This window comes from Phyllobates terribilis, unplaced genomic scaffold (assembly GCF_046119375.1).
Source record: "Phyllobates terribilis strain yellow unplaced genomic scaffold, ASM4611937v1 Scaffold_118__1_contigs__length_5260490, whole genome shotgun sequence".
Lineage (NCBI taxonomy): Eukaryota > Metazoa > Chordata > Amphibia > Anura > Dendrobatidae > Phyllobates > Phyllobates terribilis.
This window is the reverse complement of record NW_027362878.1, coordinates 2,832,120-2,852,926: the sequence shown is the minus strand read 5'-3', so window position 1 is coordinate 2,852,926 and position 20,807 is coordinate 2,832,120. Positions and strand designations below refer to the sequence as shown.

Genomic DNA, 20,807 nt, shown 5'->3' with positions numbered 1-20,807 from the left:
ACTTAGTCATTTTTTCCGGCGTTTATCAGACTTTCAGATAGGGGAAATGTGAGAGAGCATTCTGATTTCAGTTCCAGAGTGATTCGCCCAATAAGTCTTTGATATTTAGTCATTTTCAACCAATTTTCTGGATTTTTGAAAATTTCACTTTTTTGTAAAAATATCCACTAAATGAGGGAATAATATGTGTGGGGGTACCCCAGGAGAGTTCCAAATGTGTGTGGGTAGAATATATATCCCACGGAGGTAAAATTGAAAAAAGTTGAAACATTTTTTTTTTTTGGACTTAGTCATTTTTCCGGCGTTTATCAGACTTTCAGATAGGACAAATGTCAGTGAGCGTTCCGATTCCAGTTCCAGAGCGATTCGCTCAACGAGTCCTTGATATTTAGTCGTTTTCAGCCAATATTTTGGATTTTTGAAAATTTCACTTTTTTGTGAAAATATCCACTAAATGAGGGAATAATATGTGTGAGGGTACCCCAGGAGAGTTCCAAATGTGTGTTAGAAGAATATATATCCCACGGGGGTAAAATTGAAAAAAGATTAAAAAATTTTTTTTCTGGACTTAGTCATTTTTTCCGGCGTTTATCAGACTTTCAGATAGGGGAAATGTCAGTGAGCATTCCGATTTCAGTTCCAGAGTGATTCACCCAATGAGTCCTTGATATTTAGTCGTTTTCAGCCAATATTTTGGATTTTTGAAAATTTCACTTTTTTGTGAAAATATCCACTAAATGAGGGAATAATATGTGTGAGGGTACCCAAGGAGAGTTCCAAATGTGTGTGGGTAGAATATATATCCCACGGGGGTAAAATTGAAAAAAGTTAAAAAAATTTTTTTTTTGGTCTTTGTCATTTTTTCCGCCGTTTATCAGACTTTCAGATAGGGGAAATGTCAGTGAGCATTCCGATTTCAGTTCCAGAGTGATTCGCCCAATGAGTCCATGATATTTAGTCGTTTTCAGCCAATATTTTGGATTTTTGAAAATTTCACTTTTTTGTGAAAATATCCACTAAATGAGGGAATAATATGTGTGATTGTACCCCAGGAGAATTCCAAATGTGTGTGGGTAGAATATATATCCCACGGGGGTAAATTTGAAAAAAGTTGAAAATCTTTTTTTTGGACTTGGTCATTTTTCCGGCGTTTATCAGACTTTCAGATAGGGCAAATATCAGTGAGCGTTCCGATTTCAGTTCCAGAGGGATTCGCCCTATGAGTCCTTGATATTTAGTCGTTTTCAGCCAATATTTTGGATTTTTGAAAATTTCACTTTTTTGTGAAAATATCCACTAAATGAGGGAATAATATGTGTGAGGGTACCCCAGGAGAGTTCCAAATGTGTGTGGGAAGAATATATGTCCCACGGGGGTAAAATTGAAAAAAGTTTAAAAATTTTTTTTTCTGGACTTAGTCATTCTTTCCGGCTTTTATCAGACTTTCAGATAGGGGAAATGTCAGTGAGCATTCCGATTTCAGTTCCAGAGCGATTCGCCCAATGAGTCCTTGATATATAGTCGTTTTCAGCCCATATTTTGGATTTTTGAAAATTTCACTTTTTTGTGAAAATATCCACTAAATGAGGGAATAATATGTGTGAGAGTACCCCAGGAGAGTTCCAAATGTGTGTGGGTAGAATATATACTCCACGGGGGTAAATTTGAAAAAAGTTGAAAATTTTTTTTTTTGGACTTAGTATTTTTTCCGGCGTTTATCAGACTTTCAGATAGGGCAAATGTCAGTGAGCGTTCCGATTTCAGTTCCAGAGCGATTCGCCCAATGAGTCCTTGATATTTAGTCGTTTTCAGCCCATATTTTGGATTTTTGAAAATTTCACTTTTTTGTGAAAATATCCACTAAATGAGGGAATAATATGTGTGAGGGTACCCCAGGAGAGTTCCAAATGTGTGTGGGTAGAATATATATCCCACGGGGGTAAATTTGAAAAAAGTTGAACAAATTTTTTTTTTGGACTTAGTCATTTTTCCGGCGTTTATCAGACTTTCAGATAGGGCAAATGTCAGTGAGCGTTCCGATTTCAGTTCCAGAGCGATTCGCCCAATGAGTCCTTGATATTTAGTCGTTTTCAGCCAATATTTTGGATTTTTGAAAATTTCACTTTTTTGTGAAAATATCCACTAAATGAGGGAATAATATGTGTGTGGGTACCCCAGGAGAGTTCCAAATGTGTGTTAGAAGAATATATATCCCACGGGGGTAAAATTGAAAAAAGTATAAAAATTTTTTTTTGGACTTAGTCATTTTTCCGGCGTTTATCAGACTTTCAGATAGGGCAAATGTCAGTCAGCATTCCGATTTAAGTTCCAGAGCGATTCGCCCAATGAATCTTTGATATTTAGTTGTTTTCAGCCAATATTTTGGATTTTTGAAAATTTCACTTTTTTGTGAAAATATCCACTAAATGAGGGAATAATATGTGTGAGGGTACCCCAGGAGAGTTCCAAATGTGTGTGGGAAGAATATATGTCCCACGGGGGTAAAGTTGAAAAAAGTTTAAAAATTTTTTTTTCTGGACTTAGTCATTTTTTCCGTCGTTTATCAGACTTTCAGATAGGCGAAATGTCAGTGAGCATTCCGATTTCAGTTCCAGAGTGATTCGCCCAATGAGTCCTTGATATTTAGTCGTTTTCAGCCAATATTTTGGATTTTTGAAAATTTCACTTTTTTGTGAAAATATCCACTAAATGAGGGAATAATATGTGTGAGGGTACCCCAGGAGAGTTCCAAATGTGTGTGGGTAGAATATATATCCCACAGGGGTAAAATTGAAAAAAGTTGAAAAAAATTTTTTTTGGACTTAGTCATTTTTCCGGCGTTTATCAGACTTTCAGATAGGGGAAATGTCAGTGAGCATTCCGATTTCAGTTCCAGAGCGATTCGCCCAATGAGTCCGTGATATTTAGTCATTTTCAGCCAATTTTCTGGATTTTTGAAAATTTCACTTTTTTGTGAAAATATCCACTAAATGAGGGAATAATATGTGTGAGGGTACCCCAGGAGAATTCCAAATGTGTGTGGGTAGAATATATATCCCACGGGGGTAAATTTGAAAAAAGTTGAAAATTTTTTTTTTGGACTTGGTCATTTTTCCGGCGTTTATCAGACTTTCAGATAGGGCAAATATCAGTGAGCGTTCCGATTTCAGTTCCAGAGTGAATCGCCCTATGAGTCCTTGATATTTAGTCGTTTTCAGCCAATATTTTGGATTTTTGAAAATTTCACTTTTTTGTTAAAATATCCACTAAATGAGGGAATAATATGTGTGAGGGTACCCCAGGAGAGTTCCAAATGTGTGTGGGAAGAATATATGTCCCACGGGGGTAAAATTGAAAAAAGTTTAAAACAATTTTTTTCTGGACTTAGTCATTTTTTCCGGCATTTATCAGACTTTCAGATAGGGGAAATGTCAGTGAGCGTTTCGATTCAAGTTCCAGAGCGATTCGCTCAACGAGTCCTTGATATTTAGTAGTTTTCAGCCAATATTTTGGATTTTTGAAAATTTCACTTTTTTGTGAAAATATCCACTAAATGAGGGAATAATATGTGTGAGGATACCCCAGGAGAGTTCCAAATGTTTGTGGGTAGAATATATATCCCACTAGGGTAAAATTGAAAAAAGTTGAAAAAAAATTTTTTTGGACTTAGTCATTTTTTCTGGCGTTTATCAGACTTTCAGATAGGGGAAATGTGAGAGAGCATTCTGATTTCAGTTCCAGAGTGATTCGCCCAATGAGTTTTTGATATTTAGTCATTTTCAACCAATTTTCTGGATTTTTGAAAATTTCACTTTTTTGTGAAAATATCCACTAAATGAGGGAATAATATGTGTGAGGGTACCCCAGGAGAGTTCCAAATGTGTGTGGGAAGAATATATGTCCCACGGGGGTAAAATTGAAAAAAGTTTAAAACAATTTTTTTCTGGACTTATTCATTTTTTCCGGCGTTTATCAGACTTTCAGATAGGGGAAATGTCAGTGAGCATTCCGATTTCAGTTCCAGAGTGATTCGCCCAATGAGTCCTTGATATTTAGTCGTTTTCAGCCAATATTTTGGATTTTTGAAAATTTCACTTTTTTGTGAAAATATCCACTAAATGAGGGAATAATATGTGTGAGGGTACCCCAGGAGAGTACCAAATGTGTGTGGGTAGAATATATATCCCACGGGGGTAAAATTGAAAAAAGTTGAACAAATTTTTTTTTTGGACTTAGTCATTTTTCCGGCGTTTATCAGACTTTCAGATAGAGCAAATGTCAGTGAGCGTTCCGATTTCAGTTCCAGAGCGATTCGCCCAATGAGTCCTTGATATTTAGTCATTTTCAGCCAATATTTTGGATTTTTGAAAATTTCACTTTTTTTGTGAAAATATCCACTAAATGAGGGAATAATATGTGTGATGATACCCCAGGAGAGTTCCAAATGTGTGTGGGTAGAATATATATCCCACTAGGGTAAAATTGAAAAAAGTTGAAAAAAAAATTTTTTGGACTTAGTCATTTTTTCTGGCGTTTATCAGACTTTCAGATAGGGGAAATGTGAGAGAGCATTCTGATTTCAGTTCCAGAGTGATTCGCCCAATGAGTTTTTGATATTTAGTCATTTTCAGCCAATATTTTGGATTTTTGAAAATTTCACTTTTTTGTGAAAATATCCACTAAATGAGGGAATAATATGTGTGAGGGTACCCCAGGAGAGTACCAAATGTGTATGGGTAGAATATATATCCCACGGGGGTAAAATTGAAAAAAGTTGAACAAATTTTTTTTTTGGACTTAGTCATTTTTCCGGCATTTATCAGACTTTCAGATTGGGCAAATGTCAGTGAGCGTTCCGATTTCAGTTCCAGAGCGATTCGCCCAATGAGTCCTTGATATTTAGTCGTTTTCAGCCAATATTTTGGATTTTTGAAAATTTCACTTCTTTGTGAAAATATCCACTAAATGAGGGAATAATATGTGTGAGGATACCCCAGGAGAGTTCCAAATGTGTGTGGGTAGAATATATATCCCACGGGGGTAAAATTGAAAAAAGTTTAAAACAATTTTTTTCTGGACTTAGTCATTTTTTCCGGCGTTTATCAGACTTTCAGATAGGAGAAATGTCAGTGAGCATTCCGATTTCAATTCCAGAGTGATTCGGCCAATGAGTCCTTGATATTTAGTCGTTTTCAGCCAATATTTTGGATTTTTGAAAATTTCACTTTTTTGTGAAAATATCCACTAAATGAGGGATTAATATGTGTGAGGGTACCCCAGGAGAGTACCAAATGTGTGTGGGTAGAATATATATCCCACGGGGGTAAAATTCAAAAAAGTTGAACAAATTTTTTTTTTGGACTTAGTCATTTTTCCGGCATTTATCAGACTTTCAGATAGGGCAAATGTCAGTGAGCGTTCCGATTTCAGTTCCAGAGCGATTCGCCCAATGAGTCCTTGATATTTAGTCGTTTTCAGCCAATATTTTGGATTTTTGAAAATTTCACTTTTTTGTGAAAATATCCACTAAATGAGGGAATAATATGTGTGAGGGTACCCCAGGAGAGTTCCAAATGTGTGTGGGAAGAATATATATCCCAAGGGGGTAAAATTGAAAAAAGTTTAAAAAAATTTTTTTTTTGGACTTAGTCATTTTTTACGGCGTTTATCATACTTTCAGATAGGGGAAATGTCAGTGAGCATTCCGATTTCAATTCCAGAGTGATTTGCCCAATGAGTCCTTGATATTTAGTCGTTTTCAGCCAATATTTTGGATTTTTGAAAATTTCACTTTTTTGTGAAAATATCCACTAAATGAGGGAATAATATGTGTGAGGGTACCCCAGGAGAGTTCCAAATGTGTGTGGGTAGAATATATATCCCACGGGGGTAAATTTGAAAAAAGTTGAAAATTTTTTTTCTGGACTTAGTCATTTTTTCCGTCGTTTATCAGACTTTCAGATAGGCGAAATGTCAGTGAGCATTCCGATTTCAGTTCCAGAGTGATTCGCCCAATGAGTCCTTGATATTTAGTCGTTTTCAGCCAATATTTTGGATTTTTGAAAATTTCACTTTTTTGTGAAAATATCCACTAAATGAGGGAATAATATGTGTGAGGATACCCCAGGAGAGTTCCAAATGTGTGTGGGTAGAATATATATCCCACAGGGGTAAAATTGAAAAAAGTTGAAAAAAAATTTTTTTGGACTTAGTCATTTTTCCGGCGTTTATCAGACTTTCAGATAGGGGAAATGTCAGTGAGCATTCCGATTTCAGTTCCAGAGTGATTCGCCCAATGAGTCCGTGATATTTAGTCATTTTCAGCCAATTTTCTGGATTTTTGAAAATTTCACTTTTTTGTGAAAATATCCACTAAATGAGGGAATAATATGTGTGAGGGTACCCCAGGAGAATTCCAAATGTGTGTGGGTAGAATATATATCCCACGGGGGTAAATTTGAAAAAAGTTGAAAATTTTTTTTTTGGACTTGGTCATTTTTCCGGCGTTTATCAGACTTTCAGATAGGGCAAATATCAGTGAGCGTTCCGATTTCAGTTCCAGAGTGAATCGCCCTATGAGTCCTTGATATTTAGTCGTTTTCAGCCAATATTTTGGATTTTTGAAAATTTCACTTTTTTGTTAAAATATCCACTAAATGAGGGAATAATATGTGTGAGGGTACCCCAGGAGAGTTCCAAATGTGTGTGGGAAGAATATATGTCCCACGGGGGTAAAATTGAAAAAAGTTTAAAACAATTTTTTTCTGAACTTAGTCATTTTTTCCGGCATTTATCAGACTTTCAGATAGGGGAAATGTCAGTGAGCGTTTCGATTCAAGTTCCAGAGCGATTCGCTCAACGAGTCCTTGATATTTAGTAGTTTTCAGCCAATATTTTGGATTTTTGAAAATTTCACTTTTTTGTGAAAATATCCACTAAATGAGAGAATAATATGTGTGAGGGTACCCCAGGAGAGTACCAAATGTGTGTGGGTAGTATATATATCCCACGGGGGTAAAATTAAAAAAAGTTGAACAAATTTTTTTTTTGGACTTAGTAATTTTTCCGGCGTTTATCAGACTTTCAGATAGGGCAAATGTCAGTGAGCGTTCCGATTTCAGTTCCAGAGCGATTCGCCCAATGAGTCCTTGATATTTAGTCGTTTTCAGCCAATATTTTGGATTTTTGAAAATTTCACTTTTTTTGTGAAAATATCCACTAAATGAGGGAATAATATGTGTGAGGATACCCCATTAGAGTTCCAAATGTTTGTGGGTAGAATATATATCCCACTAGGGTAAAATTGAAAAAAGTTGAAAAAAAAATTTTTTGGACTTAGTCATTTTTTCTGGCGTTTATCAGACATTCAGATAGGGGAAATGTGAGAGAGCATTCTGATTTCAGTTCCAGAGTGATTTGCCCAATGAGTTTTTGATATTTAGTCATTTTCAACCAATTTTCTGGATTTTTGAAAATTTCACTTTTTTGTAAAAATATCCACTAAATGAGGGAATAATATGTGTGAGGGTACCCCAGGAGAGGTCCAAATGTGTGTGGGAAGAATATATGTCCCACGGGGGTAAAATTGAAAAAAGTTTAAAAATTTTTTTTTCTGGACTTAGTCATTTTTTCCGGCGTTTATCAGACTTTCAGATAGGGGAAATGTCAGTGAGCATTCCGATTTCAGTTCCAGAGTGATTCGCCCAATGAGTCCTTGATATTTAGTCGTTTTCAGCCAATATTTTAGATTTTTGAAAATTTCACTTTTTTGTGAAAATATCCACTAAATGAGGGAATAATATGTGTGAGGGTACCCCAGGAGAGTTCCAAATGTGTGTGGGTAGAATATATATCCCACGGGGGTAAAATTGAAAAAAGTTGAAAAAAATTTTTTTGGGACTTAGTCATTTTTCCGGTGTTTATCAGACTTTCAGATAGGGGAAATGTCAGTGAGCATTCCGATTTCAGTTCCAGAGCGATTCGCCCAATGAGTCCGTGATATTTAGTCATTTTCAGCCAATTTTCTGGATTTTTGAAAATTTCACTTTTTTGTGAAAATATCCACTAAATGAGGGAATAATATGTGTGAGGGTACCCCAGGAGAATTCCAAATGTGTGTGGGTTGAATATATATCCCACGGGGGTAAATTTGAAAAAAGTTGAAAATTTTTTTTTTGGACTTGGTCATTTTTCCGGCGTTTATCAGACTTTCAGATAGGGCAAATATCAGTGAGCGTTCCGATTTCAGTTCCAGAGTGAATAGCCCTATGAGTCCTTGATATTTAGTCGTTTTCAGCCAATATTTTGGATTTTTGAAAATTTCACTTTTTTGTGAAAATATCCACTAAATGAGGGAATAATATGTGTGAGGGTACCCCAGGAGAGTTCCAAATGTGTGTGGGAAGAATATATGTCCCACGGGGGTAAAATTGAAAAAAGTTTAAAACAATTTTTTTCTGGACTTAGTCATTTTTTCCGGCGTTTATCAGACTTTCAGATAGGGGAAATGTCAGTGAGCATTCCGATTTCAGTTCCAGAGTGATTCGCCCAATGAGTCCTTGATATTTAGTCGTTTTCAGCCAATATTTTGGATTTTTGAAAATTTCACTTTTTTGTGAAAATATCCACTAAATGAGGGAATAATATGTGTGAGGGTACCCCAGGAGAGTACCAAATGTGTGTGGGTAGAATATATATCCCACGGGGGTAAAATTGAAAAAAGTTGAACAAATTTTTTTTTTGGACTTAGTCATTTTTCCGGCGTTTATCAGACTTTCAGATAGAGCAAATGTCAGTGAGCGTTCCGATTTCAGTTCCAGAGCGATTCGCCCAATGAGTCCTTGATATTTAGTCATTTTCAGCCAATATTTTGGATTTTTGAAAATTTCACTTTTTTTGTGAAAATATCCACTAAATGAGGGAATAATATGTGTGATGATACCCCAGGAGAGTTCCAAATGTGTGTGGGTAGAATATATATCCCATTAGGGTAAAATTGAAAAAAGTTGAAAAAAAAATTTTTTGGACTTAGTCATTTTTTCCGGCGTTTATCAGACTTTCAGATAGGGGAAATGTCAGTGAGCATTCCGATTTCAGTTCCAGAGCGATTCGCCCAATGAGTCCTTGATATTTAGTCGTTTTCAGCCAATATTTTGGATTTTTGAAAATTTCACTTTTTTGTGAAAATATCCACTAAATGAGGGAATAATATGTGTGAGGGTACCCCAGGAGAGTTCCAAATGTGTGTGGGAAGAATATATATCCCAAGGGGGTAAAATTGAAAAAAGTTTAAAAAAATTTTTTTTTTGGACTTAAGGCCCTGTCACATAACGAGATCGCTAGCGAGATCGTTGATACGTCACGGGTTTTGTGACGCAACAGTGACATCGCTAGCGATCTCGCTACGTTTGACCGGTAGCAACGATCAGGCCCCTGCTGCGAGATCGTTGATCGTTACAAAGCTCCCTGGACCATTCCTGGGTCGTTGCACTCCCGCTGGGCAGTGTGCATCGCTGTATTTGACACCTAGCCAACGACCTCGTCCAGCGATTCAGAACTGAGACACGTAGGCGTGTATAAATTGGACTATTCCGCGCCCCTCGTCCCCGATTGGTGGTCGCTACGGCGTTCTCATTTCCGGACGCGCATAAAGAAGGCAACAGAATAGCGATTCCGTCCTTTGTTTCTGACCTCGTGCTTTATTGCAGATCCTACCAGAGTTCTCCGGGCTGCTAATATCCGTTCATTGGACTAGTGCTGATTTTTGCGGATCATTGCAGCGTTCTCCAGCTGTGACTCCGCTTTGAACATATCAGACATCTTTAGTAAGGTAGGTATTGTTTGAGGTCTCAGATGCGTTTCCATTTTTATTCTTTTATCACATTTACTAATTATCTGTTATCTTTGCTTTTCAGGGAGGGAGGGCTTGGCTTCTATTTGTATATATATATATGTATGCTTTTGCATGGGCAGATATTTTAGGGGTCTCGTGCACATGCACCCACATAGCGCATTTTCTGTCATGCTCACTAACAGAATGGAATATGGTTTTCCATGATATTTTTTATATACAGTTTCAATACTTGTGTTAATTGTTTTGTTGAAAGTGTTCTCATCTTTTCATGTTATGTTTGCAGTTTGCACATCATGGACGACGGGCAGTGTGCTATTGTGGTTGCTGCATTGCTGGTTGAGGAAGCTCGGCGTCAAGATGAGGCACGAGAGCTACAGAGGCGTTCCAAACGAAAGCGTCGCATGTGGACCAGAGAGTGGCTGCAGAAGAGGTCTGAATTGTCCCACATGCAACTTGTAAGAGAGCTTCAGGAGAAGAATCCTCATGATTTCCGCAACTATCTGAGGATGTCAGAGGAATCTTTTAAAGAGTTATTGGAACGAGTTACGCCACGTATTCAACGGAAGGATACAGCGATGCGTGCTGCCATTCCGGCAGATGAAAGATTGGCAGTCACACTGAGATTCCTGGCCACCGGACGCTCATTCCAAGACTTGCATTTTTCTGCAGCCATTTCCAGGCCCATGCTCAGTGTTCTAATCCCGGAGACATGTAATGCAATTTACCACAGTCTACGTAGTTACATACAGTTTCCCAACACGGAGGAGGAATGGAAAAAGATTGCCTCTGATTTTGAGCAGCTGTGGCAGTTCCCTAACTGTGGTGGGGCTTTGGACGGGAAACATGTCCGAATCACTCAGCCACCAAATAGCGGATCCTATTTTTATAATTATAAGGGCTATTTCACCATCATCATGATGGCCCTTGTTAATGCCAATTACGAATTTATAAATGTAGATGTTGGCATGAACGGCAGGGTTTCTGATGGTGGTGTTTTAGAGCACACACTTTTTGGAGAGCGATTGGACAACTGTGACCTACACTTGCCTCCCAACTCAGAGACTACAGGTAACCTTAATTTTGTTTTTGTCGGCGATGAAGCCTTCCCACTTCATCCCAATCTTATTAAACCGTTCCCCCAAAAAAGTCTTACCCAGGAAAGAAGAATTTTCAATTATCGTTTGTCAAGGGCACGTCGTGTTGTCGAAAATGCCTTCGGTATCATGGCCAACCGCTTCAGAGTTTTTCACACGCCAATTAACATGAAGCTTACATCAATAGACTCTGTTGTTTTGGCCTGTTGCACACTTCACAACTTTCTTCGTCGACGTGATGCAATTACGTACTGTCCGCCTGGCTTCGTGGACTCTGTGGACCTAGCCAATGGGGAAGTGGAGCTCGGTGAATGGCGTGCAAACAATCCTGTAATTGCAGGCCTTCAACCAGTGGGATATGGCAGAAACACCCAGGATGCGAAAACCAGCCGCGACAACTACTGCCAGTATTTTAACGGTCCTGGTGCTGTTACTTGGCAACATCAGAACTTATAGTGGGCAACTACTGACAATTATACACTACTTTCAGTTTTGTATTGATTTGTGTAATAAACTGTGTTTAACTTTGCAAAAGATTTGTTTATCATTGTTTCAATAGTAAGGGCCCGTATACACATACGTGTACTCCAGGGGCGGACATAGGAATCATGGGAGCTCATAGCAGAAGTTATAATTGGGACCCCCCCCCACAAAAAAAAAATAAAAAAAAAAAAATAATTGTTGGGGACACAGAAGAGCAGATCCCACAACCTTCCAGCCTTTCTTCCTTTCTGAACTCCTAAATTACTCTTTCATAGCCCCATAAAAATGTGATGGAAATTGAGTAATGGAAATTGAGGAGTCGGTTTGGCTTATCGACTCCGCAGCCCTGTATACCAGGATGGGAGAGCACACAGTATAATGCAGCCCCCCATAGGGTAAAAGGCAGCCCCAGTCCTCCAGTATTATCAGTACTGACTGATTTACAAAAATATATAAATACAAACTTACTACTCCAGAATGGGGGAGACTGCTATGGGGTCCGCTGGCTCACGGGCCCCCTACGGCCACGGGCCCCATAGCAGTTATGTGGCCTGCCACCAATGGTGGTACGCCACTGTTGTACTCGTCTGTATACATCCATATACACATCCATATACACATACATATTCAGATACATAAAAATCTACACCCATATCCACACTTATATACAGATAACCAGATATACACACACATACTCACAGACACAGAAGTATGCATACCTACATAAAAATCTAGATACATATTTCTACATAAAACCACCTAAACACCAGTATTCCTGTGTGACCGTCACAATAGAGACACTGCTGCGTTCTACAGACGTCGCATTATCAATACAGCGTCTCTAGTCCGACACGCTAATAATTCAAGTCATAATAGGGTTCTCTAATAAACCGCGGGTTTATTGGCGACGTTCATGCGTCGTGGGCGTGGTTACCGACGTTCATGCGTCGTGGGCGGGTCTAACGACGTAGTTGCGGCCTAGCTTATTAAGAGCATTATGGCATCCAGGGTCAGGGCATCTCCTTGGGGTGATGCTGAGGTGTGCTACCTTGTGGAGCACCTGGATGCACTTGATTATGAGTGCCATGTGCACTCTGAGCATCCAGTGCTCCATAAACAGGCGGTGCTGCAGAGGATCGGTCGGGGCCTGGTCCGCAGATTTGGGGTGCAGCGCTCTGCTACCCAAATCCGTAAAAAGCTGGCGGACCTGAAATATAGGTCTGCCGACCGAATCGTCAGCATCCGGTCACGGACCCTGCCCCGCCGTGGTGAGTGGTTTTAAAATATGTTAACACAATATATGGCAGCACATTAGTTACAACTGCAATCACCTTAGGTATCTAATGTTATTTGTTTTCCAGCGCCTGCAGCCCCAGAGCCCCCAAGGGAGTCACCTCCAGCCCTGGAGCCCCAGCAGCATTCCTCTGCCAGCTCGCCAGCATCACTCCGTGATATAGGTGCAGCTTCATCTTTCGGTAATGCTTTGACATAAAATACGGTCCATACAACTTGGAAAGTATAGGGCTGTCATGTACTATTAAGTGTTGTGTCTTTCTCTAGCCGGTGGTGCCAGGGGATCCGGGTGGTCCTTAAGCTCGTCATCATCCGAGCAACCTGAAAACCGTAAGTGTTAAATACCAAACATGTACCTGATAGGCTGTGTGCCCACGATGCGTTTTTTAAGGTGTTTCTGCAGCGTTTTTGCTGCTGTGGAAACGCATTAAAAGCGCATGGTAGAAGGTCTGCCATGTTCCCCAATGATAATCCGCATGTGCTGTGCACATGCTGCGGAAATTTCCGCTGCACATTATCATTGCGGAAAAAAACGCAGCACTACCAATTATTTTGCATAAGGTGGTTTTTTTGCGCCGCCATTGACTTGCATTATAATGCGCCAATTCCGCAATACTGCATCTGTACTTGCGTAATTAGCGCGTTCTAATGTGCGGATGGTGCCCGGGAGTGGTGCATCGTGGGCACATAGCCTTAATTTGATGAATGTACAGAATTATTGGACTTTTAAGTTTAACTATTACCTCCGTAGAAATCCCAACACTACAAGATCTCCTGGCGTCACAACGGAGACTGAGTGAAGAGATCCACCAGCACGGAGTGATGCTGGCAAGATTTGTGGCAGCCCATGACCGTCACGGCAGCCAATAACTTATTTTTTGTTATGTAGTTGATATTATTTGGTTGGTTATATTTTTTATATTTTTATAAAAAAAAATTAGTTTATATCCACTATTGTCTACACTTTGTTACATCTAATCCTATCCTGTGTGATACTGCCTGACGGGTTGTGTATCTAATCCTATCCTGTGTGATACTGCCTAAAGGGTTGTGTATCTAATCCTATCCTGTGTGATACTGCCTAAAGAGTTGTGTATCTAATCCTATCCTGTGTGATACTGCCTGACGGGTTGTGTATCTAATCCTATCCTGTGTGATACTGCCTAAAGGGTTGTGTATCTAATCCTATCCTGTGTGATACTGCCTGACGGGTTGTGTATCTAATCCTATCCTGTGTGATACTGCCTAAAACAAGCAGTGCAGGGGCAGTAAAGCCCACTCCAAAGTCGGCTTTCACACCCTCCTGCTTATTGATGTTATCAGCTGAAGTTGTGTAGGGGCAGGAAAGCCGTCTGAAGTCGGCTTTAATAGCCGCCTGCAAATTGATGTTATCAGCTGAAGTAGTGTAGGGGCAGGAAAGCCGTCTGAAGTCGGCTTTCATTGCCGCCTACTTATTGATATTATCAGCTGAAGTTGTGTGGGGGCAGGAAAGCCGTCTGAAGTCGGCTTTAATAGCTGTCTACTAATTGATGTTATCAGCTGAAGTAGTGTAGGGGCAGGAAAGCCGTCTGAAGTCGGCTTTCATTGCCGCCTACTTATTGATATTATTAGCTGAAGTTGTGTGGGGGCAGGAAAGCCGTCTGAAGTCGGCTTTCACAGATGCCAGCTAATTCAAGAAGAAGAGAGAAGAGGAAAGAATAGGAACATAGTATGAAAACTATAAGGAAGACCTAACATGTTGATCCAGAGGAAGGCAAAAAAAACCCATGCTCCGTTTTGGGAAAAAAAATTCCTTCCTGACTCCACATACGGCAATCAGACTAGTTCCCTGGATCAACGCCCTATCAAGAATCTAATATATACAACCTATAATCTGAGTCAGACTCATAGTGCATGGTATGGCAGATCATTGCCATACCGTGCACCATGACTATGACCCCAAAGACTAAAAGAAGGGAAGTAGGAAGAGGAGGGGAAGAAAACCAGCTGTGAAGAAGACCAGAGGACACAGGGAAAAGACAGAAGACAGGTGATAAAGCCTGGAGCCGGAGGAGGAGAAGGGGAGGAGGTGATCACCAGCGGAGAGCAGGGATGGGAATAGACGGTAGAGAATGGAGGGGAGGGAACGGAGATTGGGAAGGGATCGGAGGGCAGGGGTGAGGGGTCCCACCCTCGGGAAGAGGTAAAGCAGAAAATAAGGCAACCAAAAAACATTTTTATTTCAATCAGGGTGAGATCAGAGGGCAGGGGTAAAGTTAAAAAAGAGGACAATAAACCTTGTTTTTATAAACAAACAAAAATATAAACAATTTTAACAATTTAAATAAGTATTAAATTAACAATATTTACAAAATGATAAAAAAAAATTGAAATGAAACATCACTACAGTTCTTCATATCGATTACCTGTATTTGTGTATCCGTGCCTGGGGGAAACAAAAGAATCAGAACACATGGGATACTGTGGGGGGGGGGCAAGGCTTTGTGGACGCCGGATCCTCTGCACTGGTGTGCTGTGAAGTGGGTCCGGCCTATGGGTCCAAGAATGTTGTTGAAAATGGCCAGGGTCAATCAGAGTATGTACAGTAGACGTTTCATTAAGTTCACCGGCTGCCGCTTTATTTAAAGTCTCAAACATGACCCTTTCTGCATGCGCCCTCTGTCGGTCATCCAGCCTCTGTAGTCTCTCGCCAGCATATGTTGCAAAGCTGTCCCGCTTGGCCTGGGTCTGCAGAAGTAGAATCTTGTTCGCCAGAGATACTAGATCTGGCGATGGCGGCAAGCTGGCCTTTCTTTTCCTTGATTTTCTCTGTCGCCGAGGCACAAGGTCTTCACTTGTAGAGGCCATAGGGTCTTCATTCACCGATGCCATAGGTTCCTCATTCCTTGACATAACACTCGCCTCCTCCATACCACGTTCCGTAGCCGAGATGTCGTCATCTTGCCAATGGTGCTGTGGGAACACAAAAATAAAGTTAAGATTTGGTTACAACATCCAGCAGGTATGTTATGACCAGCATGGGTACACGTGCACTAAAAAACAAATATGAGGGGCGGCTAAACTAGGGCATGTACATTGAAAGTATAAATGCTATTTACAGGGAAGCAAAGAAGGTACTTACATCTTCAACAGGGGAGTCAGTCCGTATGTCGGGGTCTTCTTCCGGGGTCTGCCGTATCGTACACACCATTCGCCGAGGTAGCTCCTGGTCACGGGTGAAGGCAAGCAAATCATAATACCATAATGTCGGCACATAAACCTCATCTGTGCCGGTACCTGAGTTCTTTGATTTCTCCACCCGGTTGAGTTCTTTCTTATATACGGTACGTAGACCCTGGATCTTTCTCTTCACCAGCTCTTCATCCACCTTCTCGTTGGGGCCATGCCTTTTAAAGAGGGAAATCAATTGCTGGTAGGCCTCCCTCTTTTTCTCTCTATTGCAGTAGTCTGTTGATTTTATTTGCCAAAGGCACGGCAGGGAGCGGTAGAGGTCAATCATTTCCCTCGCAAACTCTTCACTTTTGAAAGCCATCTGAAAAGGATAGCAATACAGTGAGCATACATGAAACATTTTCAAACAAAGTAAAAAGTACTACACACCATTTGCTGACTAAAAATGGCCTCCAATATATAAGCAAATATATACTTATTGAGTGTGATAAAAATCCACTAAAATAACTTACCGTGGAAACAAAGCAATACAGTGCCTGAAAAACCCAAAAGTCAATGTTCAGTCACAGCTGAAGAAAATCCACAAATGAATGGAATCACAGCAGTAGATCGCAACTAGGATCCAAAAATCAGGACGCTGACAAGGCTTCAACAAATCCCAGATGGACGAAACTTGCCCGGAGAACACTGCTACGATCCGAAAGCAAAGCGCAGATAGGAACAAGGGAGCGGAATTGCCCCAACGTCGCCTTTTTAAAAACCCCCGGCCAATCAGAACGCAGTAGCGTCCACCAATCGAAGATGAGTGGGCGCGGAAAGGTAATTTTATGTACGCCTTTCTGTCACAGTACAGTCCCTCAAAGTGTGTATCGTTGAGTGTGGATCGTTGAAATAGCTGCTGTGTGACAGCGTCCCAGCGACCAACGAGATCGTTAGTTAGATCGCTGGGGCGGCCGAAATCGTTGGCAAGTTTACATGTTTGACGGCTCCCGAACGATCTCTCCAGCGATCTCAAAACTGTGACGTAGTAACGATCTCGCTAGCGATCTCGTTATGTGTGACAGGGCCTTTAGTCATTTTTTACGGCGTTTATCAGACTTTCAGATAGGGGAAATGTCAGTGAGCATTCCGATTTCAATTCCAGAGTGATTCGCCCAATGAGTCCTTGATATTTAGTCGTTTTCAGCCAATATTTTGGATTTTTGAAAATTTCACTTCTTTGTGAAAATATCCACTAAATGAGGGAATAATATGTGTGAGGGTACCCCAGGAGAGTTCCAAATGTGTGTAGGTAGAATATATATCCCACGGGGGTAAAATTGAAAAAAGTTGAAAAAAATTTTTTTTGGACTTAGTCATTTTTCCGGCGTTTATCAGACTTTCAGATAGGGGAAATGTCAGTGAGCATTCCGATTTCAGTTCCAGAGCGATTCGCCCAATGAGTCCTTGATATTTAGTCAGTTTCTGCCAATTTTCTGGATTTTTGAAAATTTCACTTTTTTGTGAAAATATCCACTAAATGAGGGAATAATATGTGTGAGGGTACCCCAGGAGAGTTCCAAATGTGTGTGGGTAGAATATATATCCCACGGGGGTAAATTTGAAAAAAGTTGAAAATTTTTTTTTTGGACTTGGTCATTTTTCCGGCGTTTATCAGACTTTCAGATATTGCAAATATCAGTGAGCGTTCCGATTTCAGATCCAGAGTGAATCTCCCTATGAGTCCTTGATATTTAGTCGTTTTCAGCCAATATTTTGGATTTTTGAAAATTTCACTTTTTTGTGAAAATATCCACTAAATGAGGGAATAATATGTGTGAGGGTACCCCAGGAGAGTTCCAATTGTGTGTAGGTAGAATATATATCCCACGGGGGTAAAATTGAAAAAAGTTGAAAATTTTTTTTTGGACTTAGTCATTTTTCCGGCGTTTATCAGACTTTCAGATAGAGGAAATGTCAGTGAGCATTCCGATTTCAGTTCCAGAGTGATTCGCCCAATGAGTCCATGATATTTAGTCGTTTTCAGCCAATATTTTGGATTTTTGAAAATTTCACTTTTTTGTGAAAATATCCACTAAATGAGGGAATAATATGTGTGAGGGTACCCCAGGAGAGTTCAGATTGTGTGTAGGTAGAATATATATCCCACGGGGGTAAAATTGAAAAAAGTTGAAAAAATTTTGTTTTTGGACTTAGTCATTTTTCCGGCGTTTATCAGACTTTCAGATAGGGGAAATGTCAGTGAGCATTCCGATTTCAGTTCCAGAGCGATTCGCCCAATGAGTCCTTGATATTTAGTCATTTTCAGCCAATTTTCTGGATTTTTGAAAATTTCACTTTTTTGTGAAAATATCCACTAAATGAGGGAATAATATGTGTGAGGGTACCCCAGGAGAGTTCCAAATGTGTGTGGGAAGAATATATATCCCACGGGAGTAAAATTGAAAAAAGTTTAAAAATTTTTTTTTCTGGACTTAGTCATTTTTTCCAGCGTTTATCAGACTTTCCGATAGGGGAAATGTCAGAGAGCATTCCGATTTCAGTTCCAGAGTGATTCGCCCAATGAGTCCTTGATATTTAGTCGTTTTCAGCCAATATTTTGGATTTTTGAAAATTTCACTTTTTTGTGAAAATATCCACTAAATGAGGGAATAATATGTGTGAGGGTACCCCAGGAGAGTTCCAAATGTGTTTGGGAAGAATATATATCCGACGGGGGTAATATTGAAAAAAGTTTAAAAAAAATTTTTTTTGGACTTAGTCATTTTTTCCGGCGTTTATCAGACTTTCAGATCAGACAAATGTCTGTGAGCATTCCGATTCCAGTTCCAGAGCAATTCGCTCAACGAGTCCTTGATATTTAGTCGTTTTCAGCCAATATTTTGGATTTTTGAAAATTTCACTTTTTTGTGAAAATATACACTAAATGAGGGAATAATATGTGTGAGGGTACCCCAGGAGAGTTCCAAATGTGTGTGGGAAGAATATATATCCCACGGGGGTAAAATTGAAAAAAGTTTAAAAAAATTTCTGCTTTAAAAGAATTCTGCTATAGTTTAAACATGCTTCGGAACTCTTCCATTGTTCTCGGAATTCTGCTGATGTTTAAATATGCTTCAGAATTCTTCCATTGTTCTCGGAATTCTGCTCACTGACATTTCCCCTATCTGAAAATGCTTCGGAACTATTCCATTGTTCTCGTAATTCTGCTGACGTTAATAAATGCTTTGGAGCTCTTCCATTGTTCTCGGAATTCTGCTGACGTTTAAAAATGCTTCGGAACTGTTCCATTGTTCTCAAAATTCCTTTGAAGTTTAAAAATGCTTCTGAACTCTTCTATTGTTCTCGGAATTCCGCTGAAGTTTAATATTGCTTCGGAACTCTTCCATTGTTCTCAGAATTCCGCTGACATTTAAAAATGCTTTGGAACACTACAATTGTTCTCGGAATTCCGCTGAAGTTTAAAAATGCTTCGGAAATCTACCATTGTTCTCGGTATACCGCTGAAGTTTAAAAATGCTTCGGACCTCTTCCATTGTTCTCGGAATTTTGCTGACGTTTAAAAATGCTTCGGAACTCTTACATTGTTCTCGGAATTCTGCTGGCATTTAAAAATGGTTCCGAACTCTTCCATTGTTCTCGGAATTCTGCTGACGTTTAAATATGGTTCGGAACTCTTTAATTATTCTCAGAATTCTGTTGTAGTTTAAAAATGCTTTGGAACTCTTCCATTGTTCTCGGAATTCCGCTGAAGTTTAAAAATGCTTTTGAACTCTTCCATTGTTCTCAGAATTCCGCTGAAGGGTAAAAATGTGTCGGAACTCTTCCATTGTTCTCGGAATTCTGCTGACATTTAAAAATACTTCAGAACTTTTCCAATGTTCTCGGAATTCTGCTGACGTTTATAAATGCTTTGGAACTCTTCCATTGTTCTCGGAATTCTGCTGACGTTTAAAAATGGTTCGGAACTCTTCCATTGTACTCGTAATTCCGCTGACGTTTAAAAATGCTTCGGAACTATTCCATTGTTCTCGCAATTCTGCTGACGTTTATAAATGCTTTGGAACTCTTCCATTGTTCTCGGAATTCTGCTGACGTTTAAAAATGCTTCGGAACTGTTCCATTGTTCTCAAAATTCCTTTGAAGTTTAAAAATGCTTCGGAACTCTTCTATTGTTCTCGGAATTCCGCTGAAGTTTAAAATTGCTTCGGAACTCTTCCATTGTTCTCGGAATTCCGCTGACATTTAAAAATGCATTGGAACAGTACAATTGTTCTCGGAGTTCCGCTGAAGTTTAAAAATGCTTCGGAACTCTTCCATTGTTCTCGGAATTCCGCTGACGTTTAAAAATGCTTCGGAACGCTTCCATTATTCTCGGAATTCCGCTGAAGTTTAAAAATGCTTCGGAACTCTTCCATTGTTCTCGAAAATTTCACTGAAGTCTTAAAATTCTTCGGAACTGTTCCATTATTCTCGGAATTCCGCTGACATTTAAAAATGCTTTGGAACTCTTCCATTGTTCTCGGAATTCCATGGAAGTTTAAAAATGCTTTGGAACTCTTTCATTGTTCTCTGAATTCCATGGAAGTTTAAAAATGCTTCGGAACACTTCCATTTTTCTCGGAATTCTGCTGAAGTTTAAAAATGCTTCGGAACTCTTTCATTGTTCTCGGAATTCCGCTGACGTTTAAAAATGCTTCGGAACTCTTCCAATGTTCTCGGAATTCTGCTGAAGTTTAAAAATGCTTCGGAACTCTTCCATTGTTTTCGGAATTTCGCTGAAGTTTAAAAATGTTTCGGAACTCTTCCATTGTTCTCACAATTCCGCTGAAGTTTAAAAATGCTTCGGAACTCTTCCATTGTTCTTGGAATTCCGCTGACGTGTAAAAATGCTTGGGAACTCTACCATTGTT

General features: G+C 39.6%; 2 protein-coding genes across 2 annotated transcripts; one reads left to right on the top strand and one right to left on the bottom strand.

Moving 5' to 3' along the window:
- The first annotated feature begins 9,519 nt into the window (after positions 1-9,519).
- On the top strand, positions 9,520-11,735 carry LOC141201551 (uncharacterized). The gene is made up of 3 exons (XM_073663547.1): positions 9,520-9,829; positions 10,137-10,806; positions 11,706-11,735. The coding sequence occupies exons 2-3, from the start codon at positions 10,147-10,149 to the stop codon at positions 11,733-11,735; spliced, it is 690 nt and encodes a 229-aa protein (XP_073519648.1). The 5' UTR covers positions 9,520-9,829; positions 10,137-10,146.
- A 3,030-nt stretch (positions 11,736-14,765) lies between these two features.
- On the bottom strand, positions 14,766-15,993 carry LOC141201553 (uncharacterized). The gene is made up of 2 exons (XM_073663549.1): positions 15,845-15,993; positions 14,766-15,675 (listed from the first exon to the last, which is right to left on the bottom strand). The coding sequence occupies exons 1-2, from the start codon at positions 15,911-15,913 to the stop codon at positions 15,106-15,108; spliced, it is 639 nt and encodes a 212-aa protein (XP_073519650.1). The 5' UTR covers positions 15,914-15,993; the 3' UTR covers positions 14,766-15,105.
- Between the last annotated feature and the right edge of the window lie 4,814 nt (positions 15,994-20,807).

Excerpts from the sequence above, each read along its gene's own strand:
- LOC141201551 (XM_073663547.1), top strand. The coding sequence starts at position 10,147 with ATGGACGACGGGCAGTGTGCTATTGTGGTTGCTGCATTGCTGGTTGAG. Across the intron at positions 10,807-11,705 it reads CCAATTACGAATTTATAAAT|CCCCATAAAAATGTGATGGA; the intron begins GTAGATGTTGGC and ends ACTCTTTCATAG.
- LOC141201553 (XM_073663549.1), bottom strand. The coding sequence starts at position 15,913 with ATGGTGTGTACGATACGGCAGACCCCGGAAGAAGACCCCGACATACGG. Across the intron at positions 15,676-15,844 it reads CTGACTCCCCTGTTGAAGAT|CACCATTGGCAAGATGACGA; the intron begins GTAAGTACCTTC and ends GTGTTCCCACAG.